Source organism: Lolium rigidum, chromosome 2, assembly GCF_022539505.1.
Source record: "Lolium rigidum isolate FL_2022 chromosome 2, APGP_CSIRO_Lrig_0.1, whole genome shotgun sequence".
In the NCBI taxonomy this organism is placed as follows: Eukaryota; Viridiplantae; Streptophyta; class Magnoliopsida; order Poales; family Poaceae; genus Lolium; species Lolium rigidum.
The window spans coordinates 7,498,054-7,524,173 of NC_061509.1; the positions used below are offsets into that span (position 1 = coordinate 7,498,054).

General features: G+C 47.5%; 5 protein-coding genes across 6 annotated transcripts; 1 reads left to right on the top strand and 4 right to left on the bottom strand.

Moving 5' to 3' along the window:
• Nucleotides 1-1,434: 1,434 nt before the first annotated feature.
• On the bottom strand, nt 1,435-3,107 carry LOC124685924 (cytochrome P450 CYP73A100-like). Its single transcript, XM_047219947.1, has 2 exons — nt 2,266-3,107; nt 1,435-2,173 (listed from the first exon to the last, which is right to left on the bottom strand). Exons 1-2 carry the CDS (start codon nt 3,105-3,107, stop codon nt 1,435-1,437), a joined length of 1,581 nt encoding a protein of 526 aa, XP_047075903.1.
• Nucleotides 3,108-8,542: 5,435 nt separating this feature from the next.
• LOC124685925 (succinate dehydrogenase assembly factor 1, mitochondrial-like) lies at nt 8,543-9,932 on the top strand. Of its 2 annotated transcripts, none has more exons than XM_047219949.1 (3): nt 8,543-8,664; nt 9,211-9,481; nt 9,606-9,932. In XM_047219949.1, exons 2-3 carry the CDS (start codon nt 9,218-9,220, stop codon nt 9,621-9,623), a joined length of 282 nt encoding a protein of 93 aa, XP_047075905.1. In that variant the 5' UTR covers nt 8,543-8,664; nt 9,211-9,217; the 3' UTR covers nt 9,624-9,932. The 2 variants fall into 2 exon arrangements, with proteins under 2 accessions (XP_047075905.1, XP_047075904.1); XM_047219948.1 differs by having other exon boundaries at nt 8,545-8,664; nt 9,191-9,481.
• A 581-nt stretch (nt 9,933-10,513) lies between these two features.
• LOC124689166 (chaperone protein ClpB1-like) lies at nt 10,514-12,986 on the bottom strand. The gene is made up of 5 exons (XM_047222737.1): nt 11,904-12,986; nt 11,481-11,821; nt 11,114-11,393; nt 10,818-11,015; nt 10,514-10,687 (listed from the first exon to the last, which is right to left on the bottom strand). The coding sequence occupies exons 1-5, from the start codon at nt 12,984-12,986 to the stop codon at nt 10,514-10,516; spliced, it is 2,076 nt and encodes a 691-aa protein (XP_047078693.1).
• Nucleotides 12,987-20,352: 7,366 nt separating this feature from the next.
• Nucleotides 20,353-20,928, bottom strand: LOC124685926 (ethylene-responsive transcription factor 3-like). The gene has a single exon (XM_047219950.1). The coding sequence runs from the start codon at nt 20,926-20,928 to the stop codon at nt 20,365-20,367; it is 564 nt and encodes a 187-aa protein (XP_047075906.1). The 3' UTR covers nt 20,353-20,364.
• A 661-nt stretch (nt 20,929-21,589) lies between these two features.
• Nucleotides 21,590-25,633, bottom strand: LOC124685927 (EH domain-containing protein 1-like). Its single transcript, XM_047219951.1, has 15 exons — nt 25,577-25,633; nt 25,420-25,488; nt 25,239-25,296; nt 25,032-25,084; nt 24,884-24,926; nt 24,751-24,812; nt 24,500-24,619; nt 24,274-24,376; nt 24,105-24,154; nt 23,377-23,505; nt 23,045-23,296; nt 22,867-22,946; nt 22,439-22,565; nt 22,213-22,356; nt 21,590-22,040 (listed from the first exon to the last, which is right to left on the bottom strand). Exons 1-15 carry the CDS (start codon nt 25,607-25,609, stop codon nt 21,855-21,857), a joined length of 1,509 nt encoding a protein of 502 aa, XP_047075907.1. The 5' UTR covers nt 25,610-25,633; the 3' UTR covers nt 21,590-21,854.
• Nucleotides 25,634-26,120: the final 487 nt, after the last annotated feature.

The window sequence follows — 26,120 nt, forward strand, 5'->3', positions numbered from 1 at the left end:
GCAACTTCTGGGTTCTTTTTAATTGAGATACCTTATGCTATTAAAGTTCTTATTGATATTAGTACCATATCAACTCTCTTAAGCCAAAAGTTTCAAAAGGAATCAAAAATTGAAAAAATGAAAATTTCAGAAAAACGTATTTTTAAAATGAATTAATTTTATAAATTCAAAAACTATATTGTTTTGAGAAATTCTAAATGTTTAGGAATTTTTAAAAAAATTAAGAAATTTAAAAATATCAAAAAATCCTTAAAGTTCAAAAATTAGTAAAAATTCTAAATTTTTAAGAAAAATCCAAAATTTTAAAATTGTAAAAAGTCAAAAAATCCAAAGAATCTTGAAAATAAAAAATAATCAAAAAACTAAATTTTTACAAATTTTTAAAAACTAATTTACTAAAATAAAAAAATCCTAAAATTTTAAAAATTGGACAAGATTCTAAAAATTCTAAAAGTTAAAACAATCTAGAACAAAAATCCAAACAAATAATTATGTGGCGATATGCGCCACATAAAGCCTCAATTCTGTGGCGTATTTTTTTTGCGCCACATAATTCGGACAATTATATAGAGCATATTTTTTATGCGCCACCGAAATATTTTTGTGGATCACGTCTTTTTAAATGCGCCACAGAATCCATTTCTATCTAAAAGCGTTTTCCTAGTAGTGAAACGTCGGCACTCATATTAAAGCTGCAAAAAGTTGGGTTGCCACTAAGCCATATTGAATCAACTTGCATATTTGGAATACAAATCATTCATATTTTATTAACTAATACATCTTAGGATACCATTCATCCAAATATATGTAAACGACTAAATCCTAAATTTAATCACATTGTTTGCACATTTAGGGAGGCGAACTTCACATAGTTTGGCTTTTTTTAAAATAGGCCCTATTCATCAGTACTATCTAGGGTGGTCAATATTAAGTAAACTTGGTAGTACGTGCGAACTGTGAGACTTGGTATGTTTTGATTCCCTCGTCAGTCGTCACGACAATCTTCAATCTTGACTGCCGAGACGAGGAATCGGATGAACGACCCGGAAGCTACGTTAATATGGTGTGGTGAATTTTGTCTTGATATATTTTTCCTCTTAGGAAGGGCGCCGCCCGCAAGGTAGAGTTGTATAGAGAACTTAGGCAGCGTGCGCACGTAAAAATTGAAAAAAGAGAAATCAACGGGACGCTGACAGCAAACCTCACATTTGTCAAAATGAATGATACTCCAGTAAATTTCTATTTCGAAAATACATTTTTCAAAGCTTAAAAGCAATAAAACGTAGAACCTCTTAATCCGACGGATCGAATTTACCTGTTCCTGTAATTTTTTTTTTGCGAAAAACCTGTTCCTGTAATCTGTAGAGCAAAACGGAATTAAATTTTGTATCTTGAGCAACTAGACTTTTGGGCTGAAGCGATCTGAATCCCAGTTCAGGGAGAGATGGGGTGGAAGGCGACGACGGAGTGGTTGGCAATGTGCAGGCTGAACTGCCCGCCTTTCTCGCTCACGTCGAGCTTGTCCACGCCTGGCGGAGGCACCATCTCGAAGCTCCTCACGAGCTTCCCGACGATGAGGGCGAGGATGGGCAGCGCGAGGATGATACCGGGGCAGCTGCGGCGTCCCATGCCGAACGGGAGGAACCGGAAGTCCACCTTGCCGCCGACGGCGGCGTCCACGCTGCTCTCCTCGCCCAGGAACCTCTCCGGCCTGAACTCCTCCGGCTTCTCCCACAGCTCCGGGTTGTTTGCCAGCCACCACGCGTTGACGACGACCTTGGAGCCCTTGGGGATGGCGTAGCCGCCGAGCTTGGCGTCCTCCAGGTTCATGTGGGGGACTAGCAGCGGGATGGGGCAGTGCAGCCGCAGCGCCTCCTTGATCACGGCCTGCAGGTACGGCAGCCTGCTGAGGTTGGACTCGGTGATGGGCTCGTCGTCGCCGAGCACGTCCTTGATCTCGCGGCGGACCTTGCGCTGCACGTCCGGGTGGTTGACGACCTCGGCCAGCGCCCACTCGATGGACCAGAGCGTCGTCTCGATGGCCGCCACGTTGATGTTCTCGACGATGTAGATGACGTTCTCCGGCGTGATCTCGCCGCTCTTCTCCGCTGCCAGCACGTGGTCGATCGCGCACCGGAGCTTGTCCTTGTCTCCCGGAGTGTCCATCACCTTTCTGTTGTTGACATTCACACACAATTTAATTAGCTGTGGTACATTACGACCCAGTGTCCAATCGAATCGGCTAACGCAATGCATATGCATTACCTTCTCTTCTCGACGTAGTTGGTGTTGAAGAATGCGAGCCTCCTGTTCTGCAAGTCCCTACATTTGTTGAGGTAGCCGCGGAGGAACGGCCTGAGGATGGGGATGAAGTCGCCGTAGTTGTACTCGAAGCTCTGCGCGAGGCGGCTGCGCTCGGAGTTGAACCTGGTGGCCTGGACGAACATGGGGTCGTCGACGGACTCGAACTTTGCGTCGAACATCATGCGGTACATGATGTTGTAGAGCATGAGCTGCAGCCTGCGGCGTACCACGACGCCGGCGCCTCGGGCGACCCCGTCGGCGCGCAGGTCGGAGACGACGTGGTCCATCTCGGCCTCCCACATGGCCCTGTACTGCTGCACGACGCGCGCGGTGAAGAAGGGCAGCGTCATGACGCGGCGCATGCGGCGCCAGTGGTCGCCGTACTCCGTGAAGACCATGTCGGAGCCGTTGGCGGTGAAGATGTCGAAGACGACGTTCCGCGGGCGGGAGCCGAACTCGACGCCCTGCGTGTGCAGCACCTCCGTGGCGAGACGCGGGTCCGACACCACCACCAGGTTGCGCACGCCGAGCCGGAGCCGGAACACGGGGCCGTACCGGGCGGAGAGACGCGCCAGGAGGCGGTGGTTCAAGTCGTTGCCCACCTGCAGCCAGTTGCCGAACACCGGCACGGCCGCTGGCCCCGGCGGCGCGTTGCTGGCGCCACGCTTCCCGGCCACCGCCGCGATGGCGACGACGACGAATGCCGATAGCAGGAAGCTTAGCACGGGATGCGGCGGAGTCTCGAGGAACGAGCTGAGGAGCCAGTGCACGGCTACGGAGGCGGCGGCCGTGACAAAGGCCATCGTGGCTGCCATGCTGTGCTGCTGGTTTCGAGTAGGCGGTGATGTGCTGTTGGTTTTGTCCGCGGTGTGCTTATATAACCCGCGCCGTGGACTTGGCGATGGTTGGTGGGCGCGGGAAAGGCTGTGTAACGACGAGATGCCGCTAAGTTGGATGGTTTTGAACTGAAACCCGTGTGCCGATGTGGGAAACAGGGTAGGCGTCAGTTGGAGTAGGCGGAAGCATGCGTGGATTTGCCTGCAGTGCACACTCTCAAGGCGTGCCCGTGTGGTCAGAGTTGAGAATTCCAGAGGTAGGTGCAAATTCGTTTGACCACTCTGATCTGGTCACGCTCCATGGGTAAAAACAAGGCCAGGGCTAGGCATCAGTCGATTATAAAATAGCCATCCATTAGCCACCCTTCAGATTAGTTGGATTAACTTAAGTGAGCAAATTTCACGTGTCTGATTGTGGTAAAGGCGGTTTGTATTTAATAATTGTTTTCATAGTATGTAACATCGAGATCTTTAACAATTTTCATTTTGTTGCGAAATAGTGGTACAATTTTTTGACCATGAAGGATAGATGTCAGTGTGCAAGATAGTAATCCATTGTGTGCCCATTGATGGCGTAGTTGCAAGCCAAAGCATCTTCACTAGCTAGCCTAGAAAAAAATGAAAACTTTGCAAAACATTGATATCATTGAGAGACCCAAAAAAACTAAAGAAAAAAATACCAAATCCATAAGTTCTCCTATGCCACAACCTCAAGAACAAAATGTTGGATCACGACTCTTTCAAGTATACTGTTTGTGCCATGCCGAAGGGCAATTCTTCAATCTCCAATACACCTCTACAATTAATGATGCTAAACATGCTCGGCCAACCTATTTTCTCGTTGTTGATCGTCACCAATCTCTTCATTTTCTCTTCATTGGAATCTCGAAGATACACAAGAACAAACACATGAATGATCACCTTGCAAAACCTCTGCACACACTCAAGATTAGTTTGTTTGCCAATGCAAAATAATCATCAGTGCAGTCCGCCAGAATGTCATATGAAATCATTCTCATAGCTACCGAGATCTTTTGGTACGGGCTGAATCCATTCAGCCCAGCAAGGTTCCTCTAGTCAGTAAAAAGACGAGAATTGGCCTTGCAAGCTTCCACTAAATTCAAAAACAAATAATCGCTCATGAGCATCTCATGGCCGAGGCGCACGGTTCTGAGGGTATACAGATGTCCATATGTCAATTCTCGTCGCTTCTTCCTCCTTCTATCCTCGAGCTCCTCTTCACTGCGAGGATCACAATCATTTTTCCAACGTCGTCATAGAAGTGCAAATCCTTAATATCTAAATGGTCCAAGGACGATGAGTCTGCTTGGAAAGAAACTGCACGCTCGGGCTCAACGTTCAACTCACCTGAAAAGGGATTTTCACTAAACTACAACGTATACAAAACACCGAAGAATTGCCGCAAAACTTCAAACCAAATTAATTTTACCTCTGGGTCCGCAGGGAACCAATGGCTGACAAGGATGATCAATTGGGGTGGCTTCCTAGAAATCAGCGCAAGGGGTGACGGCTACCGATCTGGTGCAGCTGAGTTGAGGCACCTAAAGCTCCGACATGGACGAATCGGATCTCCACGAGGAATTCATGGTGGCCGCGAGCTAGGTCTCTTCCATTGTTTAATGGATCTTTGAGCTGCCCTAGAGGTGTGGAATGGGTACGGCGGGCAAGGGGTGACCTCCTGGTGGCGCGTAGTCAACGACGACAACTGAAATCAAAGGTGGGAGGAGGAGGCAGTGGCGGAGCGCGCGAGCGTGCGGGCTGAAAGTTCAACGCACCAAGGGTTTCAAGAGGAAAACGGGAGAGCATCGGCTTGGTCCCGGAAACTAGGTATATATCAATGCGGGTGGTAAATCTATGTTACACATTAAATTTTATTAAGTGTTTCGAAAATATATGAGATATGTGTAGGGCAATGTTAAACTTGCTCTAACCGGGAAAATGCCATCAAGCACCCGAACCGGTATTGGTTTTCCTTGCTCGGGACCAACCATACCTGGCCAACAGGCATTATTGTGGCGGGCCTGCCCGTAGCCTAACATGCCCGTGCAAGCATGTGGCAAGCATGCGTCGCGTCTGGGTCGCGGCCGTAAGGCCGGCGGCCCGTGGGACACGCGGGCGACACGCCAAACATGCCAAACACGTGTGTGGGTTCGCTTGAAACCGTCATTCCATCATCGGGGAGGCACAGGGAGGCTCCAGGCGAGAAATGTATAGGTCGTTTGAAGGCGGCGGCAGGGAGCTAGGTGACGTGGACGGCCGTTGGCTACTGCTCTCCTGATTTGGATTACATGGCCTAGGATTTGGGTTTTTTTTTTTGTCATATTTAGTGTAGTTTTCAAGGTTTAGGCCGTTGGATGGGCCTACCCCTCTCATTCTCCACACTCAAAAAAAGCATCACATTTCCACATTCAAACATCGGTGATTCCAACTAGTATATCTTCTCTATGAATCAGTTGGGTTTTCAAACAGCCCCGCCATGAATCCCTGCGCCCGTTCTCCCAACCGCGACAACGACCACACCGACTACAATGCCTACGCACCTCCATATAGCCAAAATTCTCCCACTTATGTTGGCACTTCAACCGTCACCGGCTCCAAAAGGAGTAAAAAATAAACCTTGATGATCTGGTAGCATTTTGAGGAAGAAGAATATGTGAATAGTGATGGTGTCAGGAAGACTAGAGATAAGTGCTTCCATCTAGGTTGCACTCGCTTCTTTTCAACGAGGAAGGAAGGAGGGCCACATGGCAAGTCAAGTGAAGATCCACCCCAAGGAGGATGGAGAGAGGCTGCATTGATCCAGAGCAGGATCAAGTTCAACCCTGGCGTCTCACAAAGTATTTTCATCCATGATCAAACTCATCAGAGAGATGCAAGATTTTGGTGAGTCTTCGACTTTTGTTGAACATATTCGATCTGCTCATACTCCTGATTTTCAACCGGTCTCTAGGCAAACTACATCTAGGGATATAAAAAAGATAGCAAAAGAAAGTCTTACAGCCATAAAAGAAGAGTTATGATTATCAAGTTTTTTTTTGTCTCCGTAACAATTATATTTGGAGTGGTGGAGATAATCAATATTATGTTACTGTAGTTTCTCATTATGTTAGCAATACTAGGAAACTACAAAAAAAGAGTCACTGGATTTGAATGAATTGATGTAGCACATACTGATGAGAACATTGCTGCAGCTATACTTAAAGTTGTGGATCACTTAATTTGGTATTGGAGAAAAACATATTTACAATAACTATGGATAATGCTTCCGCTAATACTACTTTAATGAATATTCTCACTCCTTTTATTTGAAGTATATGCATCAAAATACCGCATCTGCGTTGTTCTTGTCATATAATTAATATTATTGCTAAAACTACGCTAAAAACGTAAAACCACACATTGGTCAATTGCACTTGACAATTAGGTCGTTGAATGCTTCTAATCCACAACTTTCTAGGTATTGCGTTGTTATAAATGTACCTTGTCATAAATTTTAATAATATATGTGTGGAACCCTACATAGTTGGCACATTGTTAAGACAATTTTTACGTTTTTGGAGACCTTCTATGAATCAACTGTTGCTTTTTCTTGGGTTTATTATCCCACATCTCTTATGATTGCACATCGTATTTTCGATATTTTCAAACACTTAAAAGCACGAGAATGATCCCATTTTACTTGAAGTTATTGGAAAAATGAATCTTACATGCTTGAAATATTGGAAAGAAATTCCTTTCTTGTATGTATTTGCATTTATTTTGGATTCTAGGGCTCAAATTAGAGCATGTTAAGGGTGTGTTTGGTTTGTGCCCATACTAGCCCTGCCAAATATTTGGAAAGAATTGGCTTGTTAATTTTTTGATCAAGGAATCCTCAGCTTAAATTTGGCTAACTATTTGGCAAGGATTTGTGAGTGAGAGAAGTGGATATCCATTGGCGGCCAAAATTTGAGCTACAAACCAAACAATAACTAAAACCTCAAGGATCCCCAATTTTTTGCACGGTTACTTGGGGAACCAGATCAAACACACCTAAGTCTTACCGTAATTGTGTCCGATGACTGACATTTCACGGAAGTAAGGGATGAACTTTATGAAGTTTATGGTAAGTACAACCCAAGTACGGACGACTTCGACGACAACGGCCTCTATCAGCACCAAGTGTGAAATGGAAGGAAAATGTGTGGGGGAGGATATTTGGTTATTCCTCTACCTCCACCTCGAGCTCTTCCACAGAACCAAAAGCAACTCCCGTGTTTTCATGTGACCGGGAGTTAGCTAAGTACCTCAGCAGTGAACTAGTCCCACACAATGATGATGATGATGATGACGACGAAGAGTTTGACATAATGTAGTGGCTTGAAAAAGGACTACATATTCGTGCCTTCCATATTAGCATGGGATGTAATATCGGTACGCCTCAAGGGTGCCATCAGAGTCTTCTTTCAATCTGCGTGGAAGAATAATTGCCGATGGAAGACACTGCCTTGCCTCGGATATGGTGAAATCACTAATGACCATGAAAGCGAGACGGAGAGAGCCTAACACACCGCCGAGAACGCATAACTGATATGCGTTCCAATCTATGACCTCAAGCGAAGATCTCTCTGTATTTCTATTCCTTTTGTAATTTTATTTTATATTTTCTATTATTTTTATTTTTGTATTTTTTTTCCTTTTAGAGCTATTTGTACTCTTTTATTTCCTAGGGATGGAAGGTTTTGATGAGACAACTAATAGTAAAGGCCATTTTTCTTATCTTTGTACTTTTTTCTTACTAAGGGGTGTAAAGTTTGTTAATGAGGCAGCAACTAGTAATGCTCACTTTTTATCTCATATAATATTTTTAATCAGTTTACAAAATTTCTTTTTAGATGTATCTTTATTTGTTCGATTATTTTCGGATTTTTTGGAGCTATTTCACGCTGGGGCCGAAATCTCGCCAAACAGTCAAAAACTCAAAATACGGCCCGCGCGAGCCTTACGTGCCTCGTGCCGGCCTGCCTAGCCAGGGTGCCGTGCCTGGGCCTGCAGCCGGGTAACGAGGCCCGGCACGGCCCGCCTATAAGCGGGCTTTCACGTGCTAGGTACGCGACGCTCCTTCCTGGGCCCGTACTGCGCCAGTCCGGCCCGTTGGCGAGGTATGGGACCCACTACCGAACAGTGAAAAAAAACGTGCGAACAGAACGAACGAGACAGACGAGAGAGATGCGTTTCTAGGTTCCCCACCGCCGCCGCGCGTTTGACCTCGCCGCCGTCGGAGCTCCCTTCGCGCCCCTCGCCTCCGCCGCCCCTCCGGCATCCACCTCCGCCGCTCTAGACCGGTTCCATTCCGCCGCCCTTCTTCTCCGCCCGTGATCGGCAGATCGAAGCCGCGCCCCCCGAGCTCGTCCGCGGCCGCCGCCCGTCTTCTCGTCGCGCGTCCTTTCCGGCGGCCGGCCGCCGGTCCCCGTTTCCCCCTCGTACAAGATCGTCCAGGAACGTCGTTTAGTTCTCCCGCCAGGTGAGCTGCCGCTGCTTGCTTCCACTCCTTGCTGCCACCTATGGATTTGATGCTTGTGATGCTGCTGGATAGATGCTAGTGATGCCGCAGGATGCTTGTGATGCTGCATGCTGCCACATATATTTATTTTTTTGGTTATGCATTCGACCCGGTGTGATGCTGGCTGCTGCCATTGCTAGTTTCCATTGATGCATTCAGTTGTCTTGATGGTGCTGCCTCTAGTCATCTAGTGCAACCCCCAAAGATAATTACAAAGCCAAACTGCTCTACGTCCTAGCAAGCAAAGATAACCCCGTTCCAAGAATTCTGTTCTTGATGCTGACCGATCTAACTTGAATTTTCATTTGTGAGCCCCATTTGCTCCGTATTTGCTTGCTAGCACGTTGAGCAGTTTGGATTTGTAATTATCGTTGTGGGTTTAGGTGAATAATCCGTCACATGAGTAGTTTGGTAGTTGTCATCCTTTCCTTGCCAAAAGTATGCAGATCACTGCGAGATAACTCATTTGACAAAAAAAAAATGCTAGTCTTGTTGATTGCTTCACAGGGATGAAATGGCGCCCCGTCTGAAGTTATCTGGTATCCAGAGGCAGGCCTTGGCATTATACAGAGGGTTCCTTCGGACAGCACGGCTCAAGTCTCCAGAGGAGCGCCAGATGATCGAATCCGTAGTCTCAGCAGAGTTCCGTGAGAATGCAAGAAGCGTCGATCGCAGGAACTTTGTGTACATTGAGTACTTGATCAGGAGAGGGAAGCGGCAGCTTGATCAGCTCAAGAATCCTGATATTACCGGACTTTCTACCCTTCGAATAAATAAGGTATATATAATATTGAAAATATCTGCTTTTCTACTGAATCATATACTGCCATTTGCTAACAACTCAAGCTTTCTTAGGCTAGTAATACTCACATATGATTTGCATTGGTTGTGGAAATTTCCAGGCTTCTTCTATTCCATAAGATTGTGCAAATCATGCTTTTGGTCTTTCTCTGGGAGATAATGAAAAGTGAAGGACTTTCTTTTGACGGTGTGTGATATAATGGCCACATATGAAAGCTCTCTACGCAGTAAACTTCTGGAGCTCCCTCATCGGCTGTAGAAATCTCTAGATTAATTTCCTAGTATCTGCTTGCCTTCTGGATATCAGAAGTGTGGTTCATGTATAAAATTGCTCTGTTATCACCAACTGATATGGAACGGAGGGAGTACTTTTTCCAAATGTAATTGTGAACGAGCATTTACATTGAGTATTTTTTGTGTTGTCTAAACCATGTGTTTTAGAGTCACAAAGGGGTGTTACTCCCTCCATTCCAACTGATATGGCACGAAGGGAGTACTTTTTTCAAATGTAATTTCACTATCATATATGCAGACTTCTACGCTAAATGAATTTTAACTTGGAAAAATTGATGTGACCTAACTATGGAAGGAGGGATTGTATAGCTTTGGTTCTAGCTCTTGTCATGGGACCACTTGGCGTAGTCGTAAGAGAGCCTCATCTTTTTCACCGTCTGAGATAAAAGGGCATGGTGGAACCCTAGCCTCCAGTCGCTCCCGCGGTGTGTCAAAGATAAAAGCAACGATATTATTTATACATTTTCAATCCATATAATTTGGTATATATACTAGTGGTCAAAGATGTGTATCAAAGACTGCAAACTTTGTGCCTTATATTGAAACAAAGGGAGTAAAAATCCTATGACAGTCATGCTAACTGAAAGTTCGACCAATATGCAGTTAGCAACCAAGTGCCAAAATGCCGGATGTTTTACATGTAATTAACATCAACTGAAAGATGATAGTCAGCCATGACACTACATGTATGACAGCCACGATCATTTTTGCTGATTCACCGGCGGCTGGGCTCTTGCCCTGACACTTCATATTTCAGACTCTTCTTATTGTCCGTAGCATCAATTAAGATTGTCGAGCCTTCCATCGCGTCTTCTTTTACCAGCATTTCACACAGCATTGTCATTATATTCTTCTCGATCCACCTTCTTATGGGCCTTGCACCGTACATCTGTGAGAGACCAAGCATGCATGGACCCATGGTTACCAAAACATACAAAGAGATAAAGAGATAATATGTGCGAGTGTCATGTGAGTGAGAGCTTAATTGTGCAATAAGTTTGAAGGAAAGTTGTACTCACAGGGTTGTATGATTCTGACAGAATAACGCCCAATGCTGCTTCACTTGTTAATACAGAAATACCCTTTTCAACTGCTATGGCAACGACGCTATTCATCTGTATTTTCACAATTTGCCTTAGGTTGTTGATTAAAAGAGGCTCAAATATCACAAGCTCGCTTAGTCTGTTCAGAAACTCCGGCTTGAAGAACTTTTGAACCTGCACAAATATAAGCATACATGTGTGAAATAAAACAGGGCATGGCCATGCATCTACATACTTTGGTCATTATATGTGGTAGTTTGGGATTTGCAAACCTGCTTCATGAGAAGACCCCGTGCAGTTTTCACCGTGTTTTCGTCAGCCATTCCTGTTGTTAGGTGTTCTGCTCCTAGATTTGAGGTCATGATGATGATGGTGTTTTTAAAATCTACGGTCCGTCCTTTGCCATCTGTTAATATGCCATCATCGAGGAGTTGAAGAAAAATGTCGAATACCGATGGGTCTGCCTTCTCGACCTCATCGAAAAGAATAACACTGTACGGGCGTCTCCTCACTTTCTCGGTCAGCTGACCACCCTCTTCATGGCCAATATAGCTGTGAGAAAGGAAAAAAAAACATTAATTAAGATCAGTCAATCTAAGTAAACACGATGCATCATAGGATTGAGATGTTATACAAAACCTTGGAGGTGCTCCAATGAGACGTAACGCAGATCCGGCCCCAACATATTCAGACATATCGAAACGAACCAACATCTTCTCACTCCCAAACAATTGCTCAGCCAAAGCTTTTGCAAGCTCAGTCTTTCCGACACCGGTCATGCCCAAAAATAGAAAAGAGCCTATTGGTTTGCCAGATTGACGAAGGCCAACCCTGGAACGTAGCAATGCTTGCGCAACCAAATTTACGGCTTCATCTTGACCAACAACTCGTTGGTGCAGTCTGTCCGCTAGGTGGATCAACTTATGCTTCTCGTCTTGATCAAGTGCAGTGACAGGGATCCCGGTCCATCGACTGACAACCTGATAACATGAATCCAAACTAAAAAATGAGACTGATTGAAGTAATCATTCAGAAAAATTATCATATGAAGCGCATGCTTACACGTGCAACATCATCCGGACCAATAGTTGATTTCTTCTCTGGTTCGCAGCCGTCCTGCTGGAGCTTTTTGGTGGAACACGCCTCGTCGATCAGATCGATTGCCTTGTCTGGGAACTGACGGTCGGTGACGTAGCGGGCAGCAAGGTGCGCGGCGGCGACGAGAGCTTCGTCCTGAATCTCCGAGCCATGGTGCTGTTGGTACCGCGGCTTTAGCCCCTGCAGGATTGCAACGGTTGCCCGCTCGCTGGGCTCCTCGACGTGCACCTTCTGGAACCGCCGCTCGAGCGCCGGATCCTTCTCGACATACTTCCGGTACTCTTCGTAGGTGGTAGCGCCCACGCAGCGGACGCGGCCACGGGCCAGTGCCGGCTTGAGCATGTTGCCGCTGTCCGAAACGCGCGAGCTCCCGGCGTCGAGGAGCGTGTGCATCTCGTCGAAGAAGAGGATCACCTTGCCGTGGGCTTCCTCCGCCGCCTTGATCACGCTCTTCATGCGCTTCTCGAACATGCCGCGCAACACGGTCCCGGCCACCATCGCTCCGAGGTCGACCTCCACCACGCGCGCACCGGCGAGCGCCGCGGGCACAGTCCCGGCGGCGATGCGCTGAGCGAGGCCCTCGGCGATGGCGGTCTTTCCGACCCCCGCGGCGCCGACGAGCGCGGCGCAGTTCTTGGTCCGGCGGCAGAGGATGCAGACGACGCGGTCGATCTCGTCGTCGCGGCCGATCACCGGGTCCATCCGGCGGGCCAACGCCGTCATGTCCCGGCCGTAGGTTCGCAGGCACGCGCTGCGGTGGTAGTTCTCCCACGCTGCATAACACATGCCTGCCGACAGCGCTGATAGTCCAAGGCCGACGGTAATGCTAAGCCATAGCCCAGACCAACCGCTGCCACTGCCGCTGCTAGCGCTAGGGGTTTGGGCGGAGCTCGGCACGGGGACGAGGTGTACCTGTGGTTCTGCTTCTGTACTCCATAGTTCCGATAACACGGAGGAGACGGAGCTCCCCAGCTGTGCTGGATCGCAGGACTTCCATGACGCCGCCTCCGTGTCGTAGACCAGCGGCTTCTGCCATTGCGCCCACATCGTTGGGTTTCGGCTCTCAGGAAAAACAGCCCTGTGTATTGCTTGCGCTTGCGCACCTGCTTTTCTTTGCTTGGACCTTACTCTATTACACCTGAATTTATAGGACTGCCGACTACCGAGTACATCAACACACGAGAAGACGCAGCATCGGAATTACTATATGGAATGTTTTCACTCGTATGGAATGTCTCAAGCATCTACGCCATCGAGCCCAGCCCTCGAATCCACGATTCGGCCGTACTTGCTCCATGCAGTTCATATGGAATGTTCTAAACGTACAGCGGCACAGTTAATTGTACTAACTTTTCTTCCAGCTCAAAAGAAAATGTTACTTTTCTTGCAAGTTAGAAATTGTAAATATTCCGCGACATGGAAATGCGCGGGTACACTTTTCATGGAATATTTCTAGACCATAACATTTTATTTTCTACACAGCTCGTTCCGAAACAACCGCAGCATACACGCCCAACATCGCAAACGGTTCAATTCAAAAAAAAAGAAAAAAAAAACATCGCAAACGGTTTGGGTATGGTACATCGTGTGTAAACATTCCTGCGCATGTCTCATTTTTGTTCTCCTAATCCCAAAATGGTAATAAATCAATACTTGTGTGTAGAACTTTCCCGAGTAGGCTCTCTGCCTTCCTCTCGTGTGCCACGTATGCGTCGCCGATGACTCCGCTTTCTCGGTCGCGCTACATAAAGCCCCATGCCGCCCTCTTGGAACACACCACCACTACGGTTAGTCACACGACACTTCGACATGGTTCACATCAAGAAGATCGCTCGCCTCTCTTGCATCCGGTAGTGCCCGCCGTGAAAGAACATGGAGGCCCCAGGTGTGGTTTTGGTAATTAATGACAATCCCTATAGACTAATGGTTGCATTGAGTTTCTCTTATAGGTTTTATCCATAGGCAATGCTTGAACCATATGTTGGTTTCAAAGTTACAAGAAGAAGCAAATGAAGAAGATCAAGTGTCAAGTATGTCTTGAAGAAGAAGAAGGAGGAGGAGTGAGTTATCATGAACATCTCCAAGACATCAACAATATGAAGAATGTAGACGGTGGAAATGGTTTATGTTGAGGAGAAGTGTGTATGTGAGAAGTTGAAGAAAGAAGGCCATAAATATTCAGCAGGCCGGATCATCCAACCCCCAAGCAGCCGGATCATCCGGCCAGTACGCTCCAAAACGCTCAAGGCCAACTGATCAATCTCGGCGTCGCGTTGGGCCGGAAGTTGAGTGGACCATTTCAAATTTTCATCCGCCCCCCTATACTGTGTGTCAACCACCTCGTCACGAAGCAACATGTCGGCGCGGCAGTCTTACGACATATGGGGCGAAAGAAAACTCCACCCCCCCCCCCCGTAAGTTCCCAATATCCGGGGTGGGTCGGAACATCCGCCCCCAGCGCAGTTGAAACTAAAGCTGGATCATCCGGGGATGGCTAGACCATTCGGCCTAAACAAAGCCGGATCATCCGCCCCTTTGGGCTCTGTAACGGCTAGAAGTCTGGTACGGGCAATAAAAGGAGGAGCACAAAGAACATGAATATATGTCGAAGAAGAAGCTCTCCCATGATGGTTTATGGGGGAGCAATCCGCAAGACTTCATCAAGATGCACAATCAAGAACGACGTTCCATCTTGGAGCGGTCAAGATCATCATCGTCAAACTCGAGTGAAATGCGTAAGGTTAAGGTTTTTTTTTGATAGGTTTTCTCTCTTATCGGTCTCTTGTTGTTGGAATACTGGGTGTGTAGGGTAGTTGGCCGTTCTATTAAGAGGGCTCTCGAATGAGTCACATAGTCGTATGATTCGGAGAGAGCTCAAACCCTTGCATACTTTGCATCATGTTTCTTGGTTATTTTGGTTCTTATCCATGTGATGTTTTAGAGCTTGTGATCATTCTCATGACAAGCTCTAGCTCATCGAAAACGAATTTTGTATGGAAAACTTGTTGCGTTTCAAGTTTCAAGGTCTTATCGATATGCCTTTTAGATATGTCAAACCTATCCTCATTTGTTTTTGTCTTCCCTTTTTGTACTATGATGGTTACCTGTATGATCTTATAGAGGTTGTTGCTAGTTTCAAAATGAGTCCAATATCATCAAAATCGGAGTTCGGATGCTAAAGTTATGGTCGTTTTAGTTTTAGTCGGTCTGCCAGCTTTTGGGGGGTGGATGTCCGTCCCCCAGATGGTTTTTTCATCCGTCCCGGATGCAGTATGTTTGCCACCCGAATTTAAGGTGGGGCGGATTATCCGGCCCCTGGACCCCCCGGAACATCCCCCACCCTGCGCTGCACATAACGGTTGGATTTCCGGTGACCTATTCAAGGGGCCCTTCTTCCCCAATGGTTCCCTACCCTTTTGGCAAGTTCTTGAGCACTTTTTCACCTCCATTCTTGACCCTCTTGAGCTTAGTTTCTCCTCAATTCCTCTATGATTCTTGCATATTTTTGAGGGAAAAGAGAGAGGAGATCTAGATCTACAATCATACCAATCAAATTCCCCTTCTAGTGAGGGGGGATCTTTCTAGATCTAGATCTTGGAGTCCTTCGTGGATTTCCTCCTTTGCTCTGTTCCATTGTTGTCTATCTTGAGAGCCTGAAATATTTTCTCCCCCGTTCAAATCTTGTTGCATCTTTTTTATAAAAGAAAGAGGAGACCTAGATCTACTACTCCACCAATCAAATTCCTCTCTTTGTGAGGGAATCCCTAGAACTAGTTCTTGGAGTTTTATTTGGTGTTCATCCATCTTGTTGTTCTTCCTCCTTTATTCCCCCAATAGCTTTTGTAAATTTGCTAGAATTTGGGAGTGAAGGATTTGGGCATCTTAGTGTGTTCTTGCCATTGGATTAGGTGCACCGGTTTGGGTTCTCTACGAAGATTCATTCTCGTGAGAGTTCATCGGTATTGCCTCTTGGGCTCTTGGAACCCTTGACGGCTTGTAGGCCTTTGTGGAATTGTTGCCTTTGTGGCATATGGTAGGCTTTGTGGTGTGGTAGCTTTTGTGGAGTTGTTTCCGTTGTGGCTCTGTTGCCTTTGTGGTGTTGTAGCCTTCGTGTCCTTGTAGCCGTTTGTGGTGGTGTTCTTGGGAGCCACCGATTGTTGTGGAGTTTGCATCAAGCTTGTTACTTGGAAGATTTCCCCAAGCTTGTACGAGTTCCGTGACCACCCTCAAGGGTCACTTAGTGAATCGAGGTTCTCCCTTTTGGTGAGAATGCTCGAGGAGAATATGGTGGCCTTTGTGGCATTTGGAGTGTCTTGTGCCTCCACACTGCTCCAACGGAGAGTAGCATCCGCAAGGGTGTGAACTTCGGGATACATCGTCGTCTCCGCGTGCCTCGGTTACCACTCAACCTGAGCTCCTTTACTTATGTACTTTACTTTGTGATAGCCTTCGTGCTTTATGTTATATATCTTGATATCACCTTGTTGCTTATCTTGCTTAGCATAGGTTATTGGTGCACATAGGAAAACCTTAGTTTGTAGGCTTTGTGCTTGACAAGTAAAACTTAGTTTTATTCTGCACTTGTTCAAGCCTACTAGGTAAAAAAATTAAACCACCTATTCACCCCCTCTAGGCAACATCCTTGGTCTTTCACGCTGGTGCAGAGTTGCCATATTGAGCAGGCACCTCTGGTGGCAGAGGAGGGACGACAAGCATCTCCGGTCACGGAGGAGGAGAACTCCCTCCGATGCACTAACCTTGGATCCGGCTCCTCGTACTCTGGCTGCTTCTCCAACAACGATGAATGAGAAAGGAATTTGGAGGATGACGAAGACGAGGTGATTGCGACGGAGGAATATGAGTTGTTGCAGCTCGAATGGTGGGAGTTGTTTGTGGATATACTTCATGGATATACCAACGAAGTTGTCCAATACCGCCAAGCCCGGGTGGCCCACATATCGTGGTTTGGCCGGGCGACCCAGTTGCTGATCCACCAAGATGGAGAGTCCAGGATCAGAAGCTCTAGCCGGATCCGCACCGACATAGTTGGCTAGATCGTCCGTATCGATATAGTTAGCCGGATCCTTACATGTAACTCAAGTTGTACCTAGTTAGGATAGTGCTAGTAGAGTCCCACATGGACTACTCCTTGTAAGCCCTAGATCCTGGCGCCTTTACAAGCTGAATCACGGGATCCCTTGAGGTAGAACCAACCCTCTCATTTAAATCACGCACTTGTTGCCCTTATAGTGAATTGGAGCAACACGTATGTTTTCGCCACCGTTGCGAGATCCGGAGCTGGGTAACTTGTGGCTCACCGTGCCGGTAGCTTCCCGCCTTTCGCCCACCTCTCTCTCTCTCTTAACACCGCGAGGTACCCTCCCTAGCATACTTGTCATTCACACAACAACATTTGGCGCTCACCGTGGGGCAAGAGGTGCTTGGAACGCCGATCGGGTAGGATCAGCCTTCACATGCATCAGGGACACTATCACCATTTAGCAAGTCCGCTACGCCAGCAACATCCCCATCGTCCCCAATGACGACTGCTAGGTTCCGGCTTGGAGTAGCCCCATCCACTGCACGACCGTTCCGATCGGTGACATCCACATCTTTATCGGTGACCAAGAAACCGATCTGACGTCAAGACCCGCACGAACCTCTTTTGAGTTGGATAAGTTTGCAGAAGATTGATCTAGACAAGAATCCCCTTGGTTGATTTCCTCCTTAGATTTGGAAAATTCAAGGCCCGCCTAAACCACCCTAGGGCAAGTGATGACGGTGGAAGACCGATGCAGATCCACCTTACCCAACAATGTGTTTGAGACGCGGAGGTATCACTTCGTTGGCCATATTCTAGTTCAAATTCCGGCTCTGATGGAGTAGGAAAAGTGAATGAATCTATCCTGGAGGTCATAGACCATGTGTCGAAGGACTCAGATGCTGGAGCATAGAGCAAAGACGACTTATGCGTCGCTGTAGAAAAACTTACAAGGAAGACAGAACAGAAAACACTGCCACCATCCACCATCCAATATTTCTATGTGACCATGACAGAGATTGGAGGGGACGACAACAACTCTGAAGAGTCTATGGATCTGGCAAAGGCAGACACAGATCTAGACGTGAGAGATCTGGCAACAGCTGCAAGGACAACTCCATCACCAGATCCGGCCACTAGGACCTAGGAGGAGGATCTCCCTTCCAGGACACCCACACCAACGTTCCCGTTTACCAGGCTTTACACAGAGATGCCAACCAGAACCTCGACCAATCCTTTTCCCAATTGCATGCCTAACGTCGCAAAGTGTGGAGAACTCCTCGCAAATCCCATCACATTGGGTCGTGTTAGGGAGGTAGCCAAACTTGACGAGCTCCGGGAAGGCCTCATGGTGGAAACCACTTTCACTGCTAATGTTAGCAACAAGCCGAGCTACCCTGCAAAGGGTCAAGAAGATGGAAGCGGAGTACAAGGAGATGATCACCGGTAAGAAGAGAGGACCTGGCCAATGATCCTAGGGTAACTCAAAACATCAACTTCAACATGCAGTCGGATGATGTAGTTCCGCCTACAGTCTAACTACGCAACCCGCCGTATGTTGATAGATCCATCCATAGGGTCATGGCACCTTCCTCAGAGAACCTAGTTACCGCGACAAGGATACCTTCTCAAGGTTCGCACCAGGTGTTGTCTTCCGGTCTATTTTTTATTAATCTTTTGTCTTTAGACTGTTATATGTGCTTCTCTCTATCTACGTAATTCTTCCTATTTCCATTACGGGGAGGGGGGCTTGCTATCAGAACGAATTCCAACTACCCACCCACTCAGGCAGGCCTATGCAAAAAACTGAAGCAAGGTTCAAGAAGTGAAAACCTAAACTATAGCCGGTTGACTCGTGCTTCGTAGAGGTAAGGCGAGACTGAACTGAACGTTCAACTACTTCCATATTTCTCGGCGACGCCTATTGAAAACATTCCTCCCACGCAGGCATGCCTATGCTTTATTGTTTCTTGCGGGTCGCTTCATTATTTTTTCGAGAAAGGTCCAATTCAATGAAGAGAGAAATTACACAAGGTGCTTACAAATGAAATCCAAGTAGTTTCCACTGTATGGGACGACTTCGCCGATAGAAAGAAATCGACGAGGAGAAATAACAGGAGGAATAACAAGGTGTGTCAGCCTCCATGGTAAGAACATAAGCGTTTTCGTATGAATGGAAAGGCGTGAAGGCCTCCACAGCAAGAGAAGAGTAGAGACTCACCGGTCTGAACCGAATAGACGAAGCCAGCAGTTAAGCTCAAGGGGACGGAGCTACACTAATTAGTTCCTTGATCTGCATGAAGAGGGCTAGATTTGCTAAAATACTATAGGAAAGGAGCAAACATAGACAAGTTCCTTAAGAAATCCATGTCCATAGGGGGGCGTAGCCCTGATCGTCCCCCCTTGTCTCCGTCCCACGTACTGACATACCTAGACGGTAAGAACATGATATGGTCGAGGGCCTAAACAAACTAAGCAAGAAATGTGAGAAATAATTTCCAAAAAAGGAAGAAGTGCGAGAAAAGTAGGACAACAACCGACTCCTTGGGCATGTCTAAACTGAACTGCGAAACACGGCGAGAGGTTCAGAACAGAGGTGTGCATCTGCTGCTTCATTTTTGGGGTTTTTTCAGGTACGTTATGCACAATAACTTGTATGCATCATAAGGGCATCTTGATCCAATCCTGGATACATTCTTGGCTGATCAGTGTGTATCTCGTGTCGGCCAGAATACCAGAGGAATGGTGCAGCGATTGCTCTTGCCAAATGCCTTTTGAGACTCTTATGCTGCGATGGAGAAGAGGAAGTTGAGACCATACACTTTCAGTTAAGCTTACGGCCACGAAATTAGAAGTCTACAACAAGCAAGTAATCGGGAGTCCGCAATTACGAAAGCAAATGATGCAGCTAACACAAGTAATAACATGTTAAATTTCTGCGATGGAGGAGAGGGAGTTGAGACCATACACTTTCAGTTGAGCTTATGGTCACAAAATTAGAAGGAAGCCTACACCAGTAGTATGTAATCAGGAGGCAGCAATTACCAAAGCAAACGATGCGGCAAACACAAGTGGCATGTAAAAATTTCTCTTGCTTTCTTCTTCCATTACACATCTGATTTAGCTGATACTATCAACGTAATAGCAGCAGGCCGTGGAATACATGATGATGATGATAAACTTATTCACATTATCACATAGATATTCAGATCTCGAGTGGCAAAAACTAGACCAAAAAAAATATCAAAACCTATGGAGATCGATCGTAGTAGCAGTCGGTCGGCAGTACGCAGCGGCGCCGCCGCCCCTTCCGTCAGTCCAGGAGCAGGACGCCAGCCGACCCAAGCAGGCGGCAAGGCGAGGCAGGCGGGTACCGGCTATGAATCAGAGGCGGAGCAGCGTGTCGCAGCGCCAGTCCATCTCGTCGTCGTCGTCGTCGGCGGGCGCCTCGATGTTCAGATCGAAGGGCAGGGACGTGGAGGGGAGCGGGGCGGCCTCGGCGGAGGCGCCGTCCTCGCACAGCGCGGAGGAGGAGGACCCGCAGTAGCTGCGGCAGTCCTCCTCGACGGCCGGCGCGCCGATCGCGGCGGCGCGGACGAGGACGGGCGCGCCGCCGCCGCTCCAGGACTCGATGGTGCTGCTGTGGCTGGACGTGGCGGCCACCACCACCATCGGCGGGGCGGGGGCGGGGGGCACGGGCGGCGCAGGGGTGGAGGAGGAGGAGGGGAAGTTGGTGCGGGCGGCGGCGCCGCGGAGGTCGCGGGCGGCGGCGTCGTAGGCGCGGGCGGCGGCCTCGGCGGAGTCGAAGGTGCCGAGCCAGATCGGGGTCTTCTTGGCCGGGTCGCGGATCTCGGCCGCGTACCGGCCGGACGGGCGCCGCCGCACGCCGCGGTACTTGACGGCCTCGTCCCCGGCGGCCGGAGCCGTGGGCGGCCTCGCGCGCCGCATCGCGGCAGGCTACTCCTCCTCACCTCCCTCGGCGGGGCGGGGCGGGGCGCGGCTGGCCTCGGCTGTGTGTCTGTGTCCCACTCGTCCGTCCTCGGCGACTCCGTGCGGTGCGCGCCTTGTTTGTTTGGTCGGCAGCAGGCGTCTGACGAGGCGGGCCCGCCCACGACCGGGCGTCGCGTGGGTGTTGTTTATGATTCCAGCCGACCGCGTCCGGGTTGGGTGGTCGGGTCGGGGTCCTCATCCGTCGACGCGTTCCCGAGCGTCACTCTGTTGGGGTTGGGTTGGGTTGGGTTGATGTGGATGTTTTCACGCTGCGGAATCGTCATGCTGCGCAGGAGCGCCGTGTCGACCACTAGCCAGGCATATTCCCACCCTCTGCCGTGGCCCGTGGGAGAGGAGGAATCCTGCGGTTGGATCTTGCTTCTCTGCTCTTTTTTACGGGCTTTGGAGCGCACGATTTGTGGATGGGATTTCTCCAGAAATGATTAAACCGGTCAAGAACTTTCAGATCAAGTGGGTTTAAAAGAGGCTGTGTGTCCAAGCCTCAAGGAACATAATGTATTTCTTTACACAAAATAAATCTAGCAGTTCATGACTTTTTTTTTACTTATCCTCTATTTTTTCAATCTTGCCAATTCATATGTTCCTTACCAATTCATTTTGGACCCTCCCGGCAAGTATCTACTACAAGCAATCAACAAGGCTTATATATTCTACAGCAATACACCAGCCAAGACAAAAAAGAAACAGCCAGCAGCAATGCATCTCTGAATAATGTAACAGCAATCTCTCACAGTCTCTCCTCAACAAGGGAAGCCCAAGATGTACATATGGATCTCTCAGACTATGGGGGCTTCCCTTCTTTCATCATCAGTTTTGGCAGCCGAACAACACATACAGAGCTGACGAGAGGTCAGCAAACAACATCACTGGTAAGGGTTGCTGAAGTTCTTGAGGAGCTCCGGGATGTCGTACGCAAGCATGTCGTCCACGGCTTGCACCATCTTCGGCTTGATCTTCTCGAACTTGTCGATGCTGTACGTGGCCAGCACCTCCTTGAAGTGCTCCACGTCAGGGAAATCGCCGGCTGGAAGATGGTATTCCCTCTGGACCTGTTTCCACCAGATTTACAGCATCAGGACCAGAACATTGCGCAGAAAAGAGGACAAGAACATAAACAGTTTGAATTTGGATGCGAGCGCATCAAGATCATGTATCAGGAATCCATTTGCTTCCACCTCATGATAGAAGGACACGGTGTAACAAGTGGATCAGGGCAAGTACCTTCGCAAATTCATCTTGTAAGTTGTCAATGAGCCGCTGTTGAGCCTTGGCTTTCCCCATCATTGCAGGCATCTCCTTCTTCAGATGGCCCATTATGAGGGCATGGATCTTTGCAGCTCTAGCACGCTTGACAAACTCGTTGACCTACGCATGGAAGTGGTGTCATTCATATCTGACAATCTGCACTTTCTAAAGGGATTCAGATATATGAAGCATGATAACTTACTCGCCGATCACAGGCTTTCTTAGGTATGTCTACCAGGTCAGCCAGGAGATCCTCTTGCTCTTTCTCAAACAAGTCCTTTCCAATTGGTCCAACAGCTGATTCGTTCACGGGTTTGTCATTGAACGACCTGCAGATATTACTCTGGAAGTGAGTTTCAGGTTATAATAAAGAACAAGACCACCTAGTGCTGGATTCACACAGTATTTAGGTCTTAAAAGAAATATTTGAAATATACTACTCCCTCCGATCCATAATAAGTGTTGTGGTTTTAGGTTAAATTTGAACTAAAACCCACCACTTATTATGGATTGGAGGGAGCAGTATATATTGTTGGTGTACTAGAGCTGTAGAACATTCAGTCTATAGAAGTAAGACTACTAAGCATTACAGAGAAAAAAGATTGATTAAGAATAGAAGACAAGTATTACCCAATGTACACGCGCATAACCTCAGGTGTGTTTAGAACTTTCCCGAGGGACCACATCAGCGCACCATACACTCTCATAAGCTGGAGCATGAGTAAGGGGAAATTATGATCCATATAATCAAGTGTACATGAACAGCAAATAACAGGAGCATACAAATAGTTTGGAATAGAACATATACCTGCTGGGTGTCTACTTGGTCTGCCTTGTTCAGCACCACACGTATTTTGTCCTCATTCCCACGTAAAGATGAAATGACACGCTTGAACTCATCACTGATATCAAGCTTGTGAGGATCAAACAGTAGAAGAATAAGGTCACACTTAGCAGCAAACCATGAAGTCACACCAGTGAAATCATAGCTACGCTGGGTCCTCTGCTTTTCACCAGAAAGAACACCAGGAGTGTCGACCAAGGTGATATGTTCTAGTAGCTTCAGAAAATAAGGAAGCTATCAGTTTCTATAATTAATGTATCACTCACTTGCATCAGTAACTTGACTAAAAATCTTACAGGATGTGGCATCTGAGAGCACTCAAACTTTGATAGAAATGCGCCCCCAAATGTATTAAGACCATTGAAAGGCATATCGGCTTGGACAGCAATTGTGTTGCCGGGAACAGTTCTTTCATCAGGTCCTGACTGGTGTGGGAAAGAATATGAGACATCAATGGCATAACTCTACAAGTACATTAACAATAGCGGCCAAAGGGGAATGCAAACTGACTAGATTTAATGTCAAATGTCAGCAGAAAATATTGTTTTAAAAATGCATCGAGAAATATTGTGGATTCAATTCTAGCCAATAAAGGACTTCTCTATAAAGAGTTATAGTGCGATGACGGGTCAATAGAACAGCAGATATAAGACTTTTTCTCAAACTCCTGGGTTATTACTACATTACAGGTTTATTACCAACCGTCATCAACTTATACTTTTGCTGAAAGAAACAGAAGCAGTTATTAAACCCCCAAGTCGTGCTACAAAACTGATGAAGCTGGATAGAACATACTCTAGTATCAGTTCTTCATATCTTAATCCTGAAACTTAGAAGTAAGCCTGTACAATGTATGACATGCTCATATCTTACAGAGGAAGGAACTAATGTTTTCCAATCAACAATATAATTCAGCAAACGAAGAACAACTTTTAGCACTTCAAGTAAATAAGATCAAGTAATAACTATCTGGCAACGCCCTTATCTCTGCTGCATGTAAATCCAATATTCATGCAACACTTACCATGACAACTATAAATCTGTCAGTAGTTGGTTCTGGTCCAACATGAGCTCCTGAAATTGGAATGGCCAACTGAAGTTAAGGACTAGTTCAATAAAGAAATATACCACCAAAAGAGATGGTGTGGCTACCACTGAAACTTAGGTGTTCTGTATTGAATAAAGTCCCAAACCTGGATAGCTTGTTTTCAGAAGATGCTTGATAAATGTTGTTTTCCCTGTAGAATATTGACCCAGGAGCATAACCGTTGGTTTTGCATCGAAGTCGCTATTCGTCTGAAAAAATGGAACAACAAATGCAGTGGTGTCAAAGTAATGGCAAAAGAAAATAATCCAGATGAGAGACCATTGTCATCTCTAACTTGGGAGGGAAACTAAGTTGTTAACGGAATTCTATACCAGCAATGGGGAGGCAAAATCATTGAACCGGCATGCAACTTCTAAAGGCTTGAGTTTTTCGATGTAGAGTCTTTTCAAGCCATCAATTACAGAAGTAACAGCTGTCAGAGGCGTCTGCATCTGCAAAGCACCAAACAAAGATACAAGCCATCATCAAGCAGTTGTAACCTGTAAATGCATGCTCTAATTGGCAAAGACAACTTCTATGATTCAATAAATTACAGGAGTTTAGTCACACATAATTCAAATACCTTCTTTGCTGACTTTGAGCTGAACCAGTTGTTTGTAGCAGGTGCTTGAACCTGAGAGGTGCCTGGGCACAACAGAAATCATTAGCATTATACACGATTTACCGCTGGGGGAAGGTACACGCATATAGATTACCATTCTTTTCTGGCCGGACTGCATTCACGATTGCCATTGATCTCTGGAAGAGAAATATCCATTGCAAAGCAACATGTTAGTGTCTGAGATAGTAAGTGCACGCAAATGACACACCAATAAGCTGCAAATTAAAATAATAAAGACTTACAGAAAGTAGTTCATCGAGACCTTTCATCACAGGCGGATCGAAGCTAGTCAGGTCTGCAAGAAAACAACACAAGCCATCCACTTCAGACATTCCTGGTTAATCTCATAAACAAGCTAACAACATAAACTAGCAGAAGAACAGAAGAAATGTTGCAGGTGAAGCTGAGTTTTAGCCAAAATTGGCACATCATAACAAGCTAATAACAACCTTCACGCTTGAGACTGTCCTGGTTAATCTCATTCCCCGCTTGCGCCAGAGACACGAGCTGCAGGATACAGCAGACGAAGCCATCAGCACCGCACAACCAAGTCTTCGGTTACCAGCAGCGTAGATTGGGGAACTGACTACGCCGCGCCTAAATTAACGGAGAGGGGGAGAGTTGGCAAACCTGCATCGCGGCCGCGAACTCGCCGAAGCCGAGGAACCCCTGCCGCTTGGAGTCACAGATCGCCCAAACCTTGACTCGATTGGCGAAGGAATTGTTAGGCCACATTCATGAGCGGTAACTCGAGACACTCGGGGTGGCGGCAGGGCGGGTCACTCACCTGCTTGAGGTCGGCGCGGGCGAGGCCCGACATGGCGAAGAACTTGATGGCGTCGGCGCCCGTGACGCGGCCGTCCCCATCTGCAGGGAAACCCAAGGAATCAACCACCGGAGAAGCAGCGACGGGCCTCCCTCCGAATCCTCCGATTTGGGGGGCGGGGTCGAGGGTGGAGTGGAGAGACGACGCAACGCACCTGGGTCGGCGAGGGCGAACCAGTCGGCGTAGATCCTCTGCTGCTCCTTGGAGCAGCCCACGGCGGCGGCGGACCGCGCGATCTCCATCCGCGGACTCCCTCTTCGCGGCGGCGGCGGCGGCGGCAGCGGGAGAGGCCAAACGGAAACCTTGCTGGATGCGGCTGCTTTGGCTTGGCTGCGTCTCGTCTGAGTCGTCCCCCTCTCGGCGTGGTGGAATGGGGAGGCATTTGAAATCGGGGGACCCCCACCCTGCCCTACCCGAGCACGCGCCCCCGTCAATTATTTTCAGTTTTTTTAATGGGGCTCGACGCTCCCCTTTTAGTTTGGGCTGGGAGCCTGGGACTCGGTGC

Coding starts and splice junctions, on each gene's coding strand:
- LOC124685925 (XM_047219949.1), top strand. CDS start 9,218: ATGGCGCCCCGTCTGAAGTTATCTGGTATCCAGAGGCAGGCCTTGGCA.
- LOC124689166 (XM_047222737.1), bottom strand. CDS start 12,986: ATGTGGGCGCAATGGCAGAAGCCGCTGGTCTACGACACGGAGGCGGCG. Junction 11,822..11,903: donor GTCCGGATGATGTTGCACGT/GTAAGCATGCGC, acceptor TCATGTTATCAG/GTTGTCAGTCGATGGACCGG. Junction 11,394..11,480: donor CTCATTGGAGCACCTCCAAG/GTTTTGTATAAC, acceptor CCTTTCTCACAG/CTATATTGGCCATGAAGAGG.
- LOC124685926 (XM_047219950.1), bottom strand. CDS start 20,928: ATGCGGCGCGCGAGGCCGCCCACGGCTCCGGCCGCCGGGGACGAGGCC.
- LOC124685927 (XM_047219951.1), bottom strand. CDS start 25,609: ATGTCGGGCCTCGCCCGCGCCGACCTCAAGCAG. Junction 23,297..23,376: donor GCTCTCAGATGCCACATCCT/GTAAGATTTTTA, acceptor TATTTTCTGAAG/CTACTAGAACATATCACCTT. Junction 22,357..22,438: donor AGAAAGCCTGTGATCGGCGA/GTAAGTTATCAT, acceptor TTCCATGCGTAG/GTCAACGAGTTTGTCAAGCG.
- LOC124685924 (XM_047219947.1), bottom strand. CDS start 3,107: ATGGCCTTTGTCACGGCCGCCGCCTCCGTAGCCGTGCACTGGCTCCTC. Junction 2,174..2,265: donor AACTACGTCGAGAAGAGAAG/GTAATGCATATG, acceptor TGTCAACAACAG/AAAGGTGATGGACACTCCGG.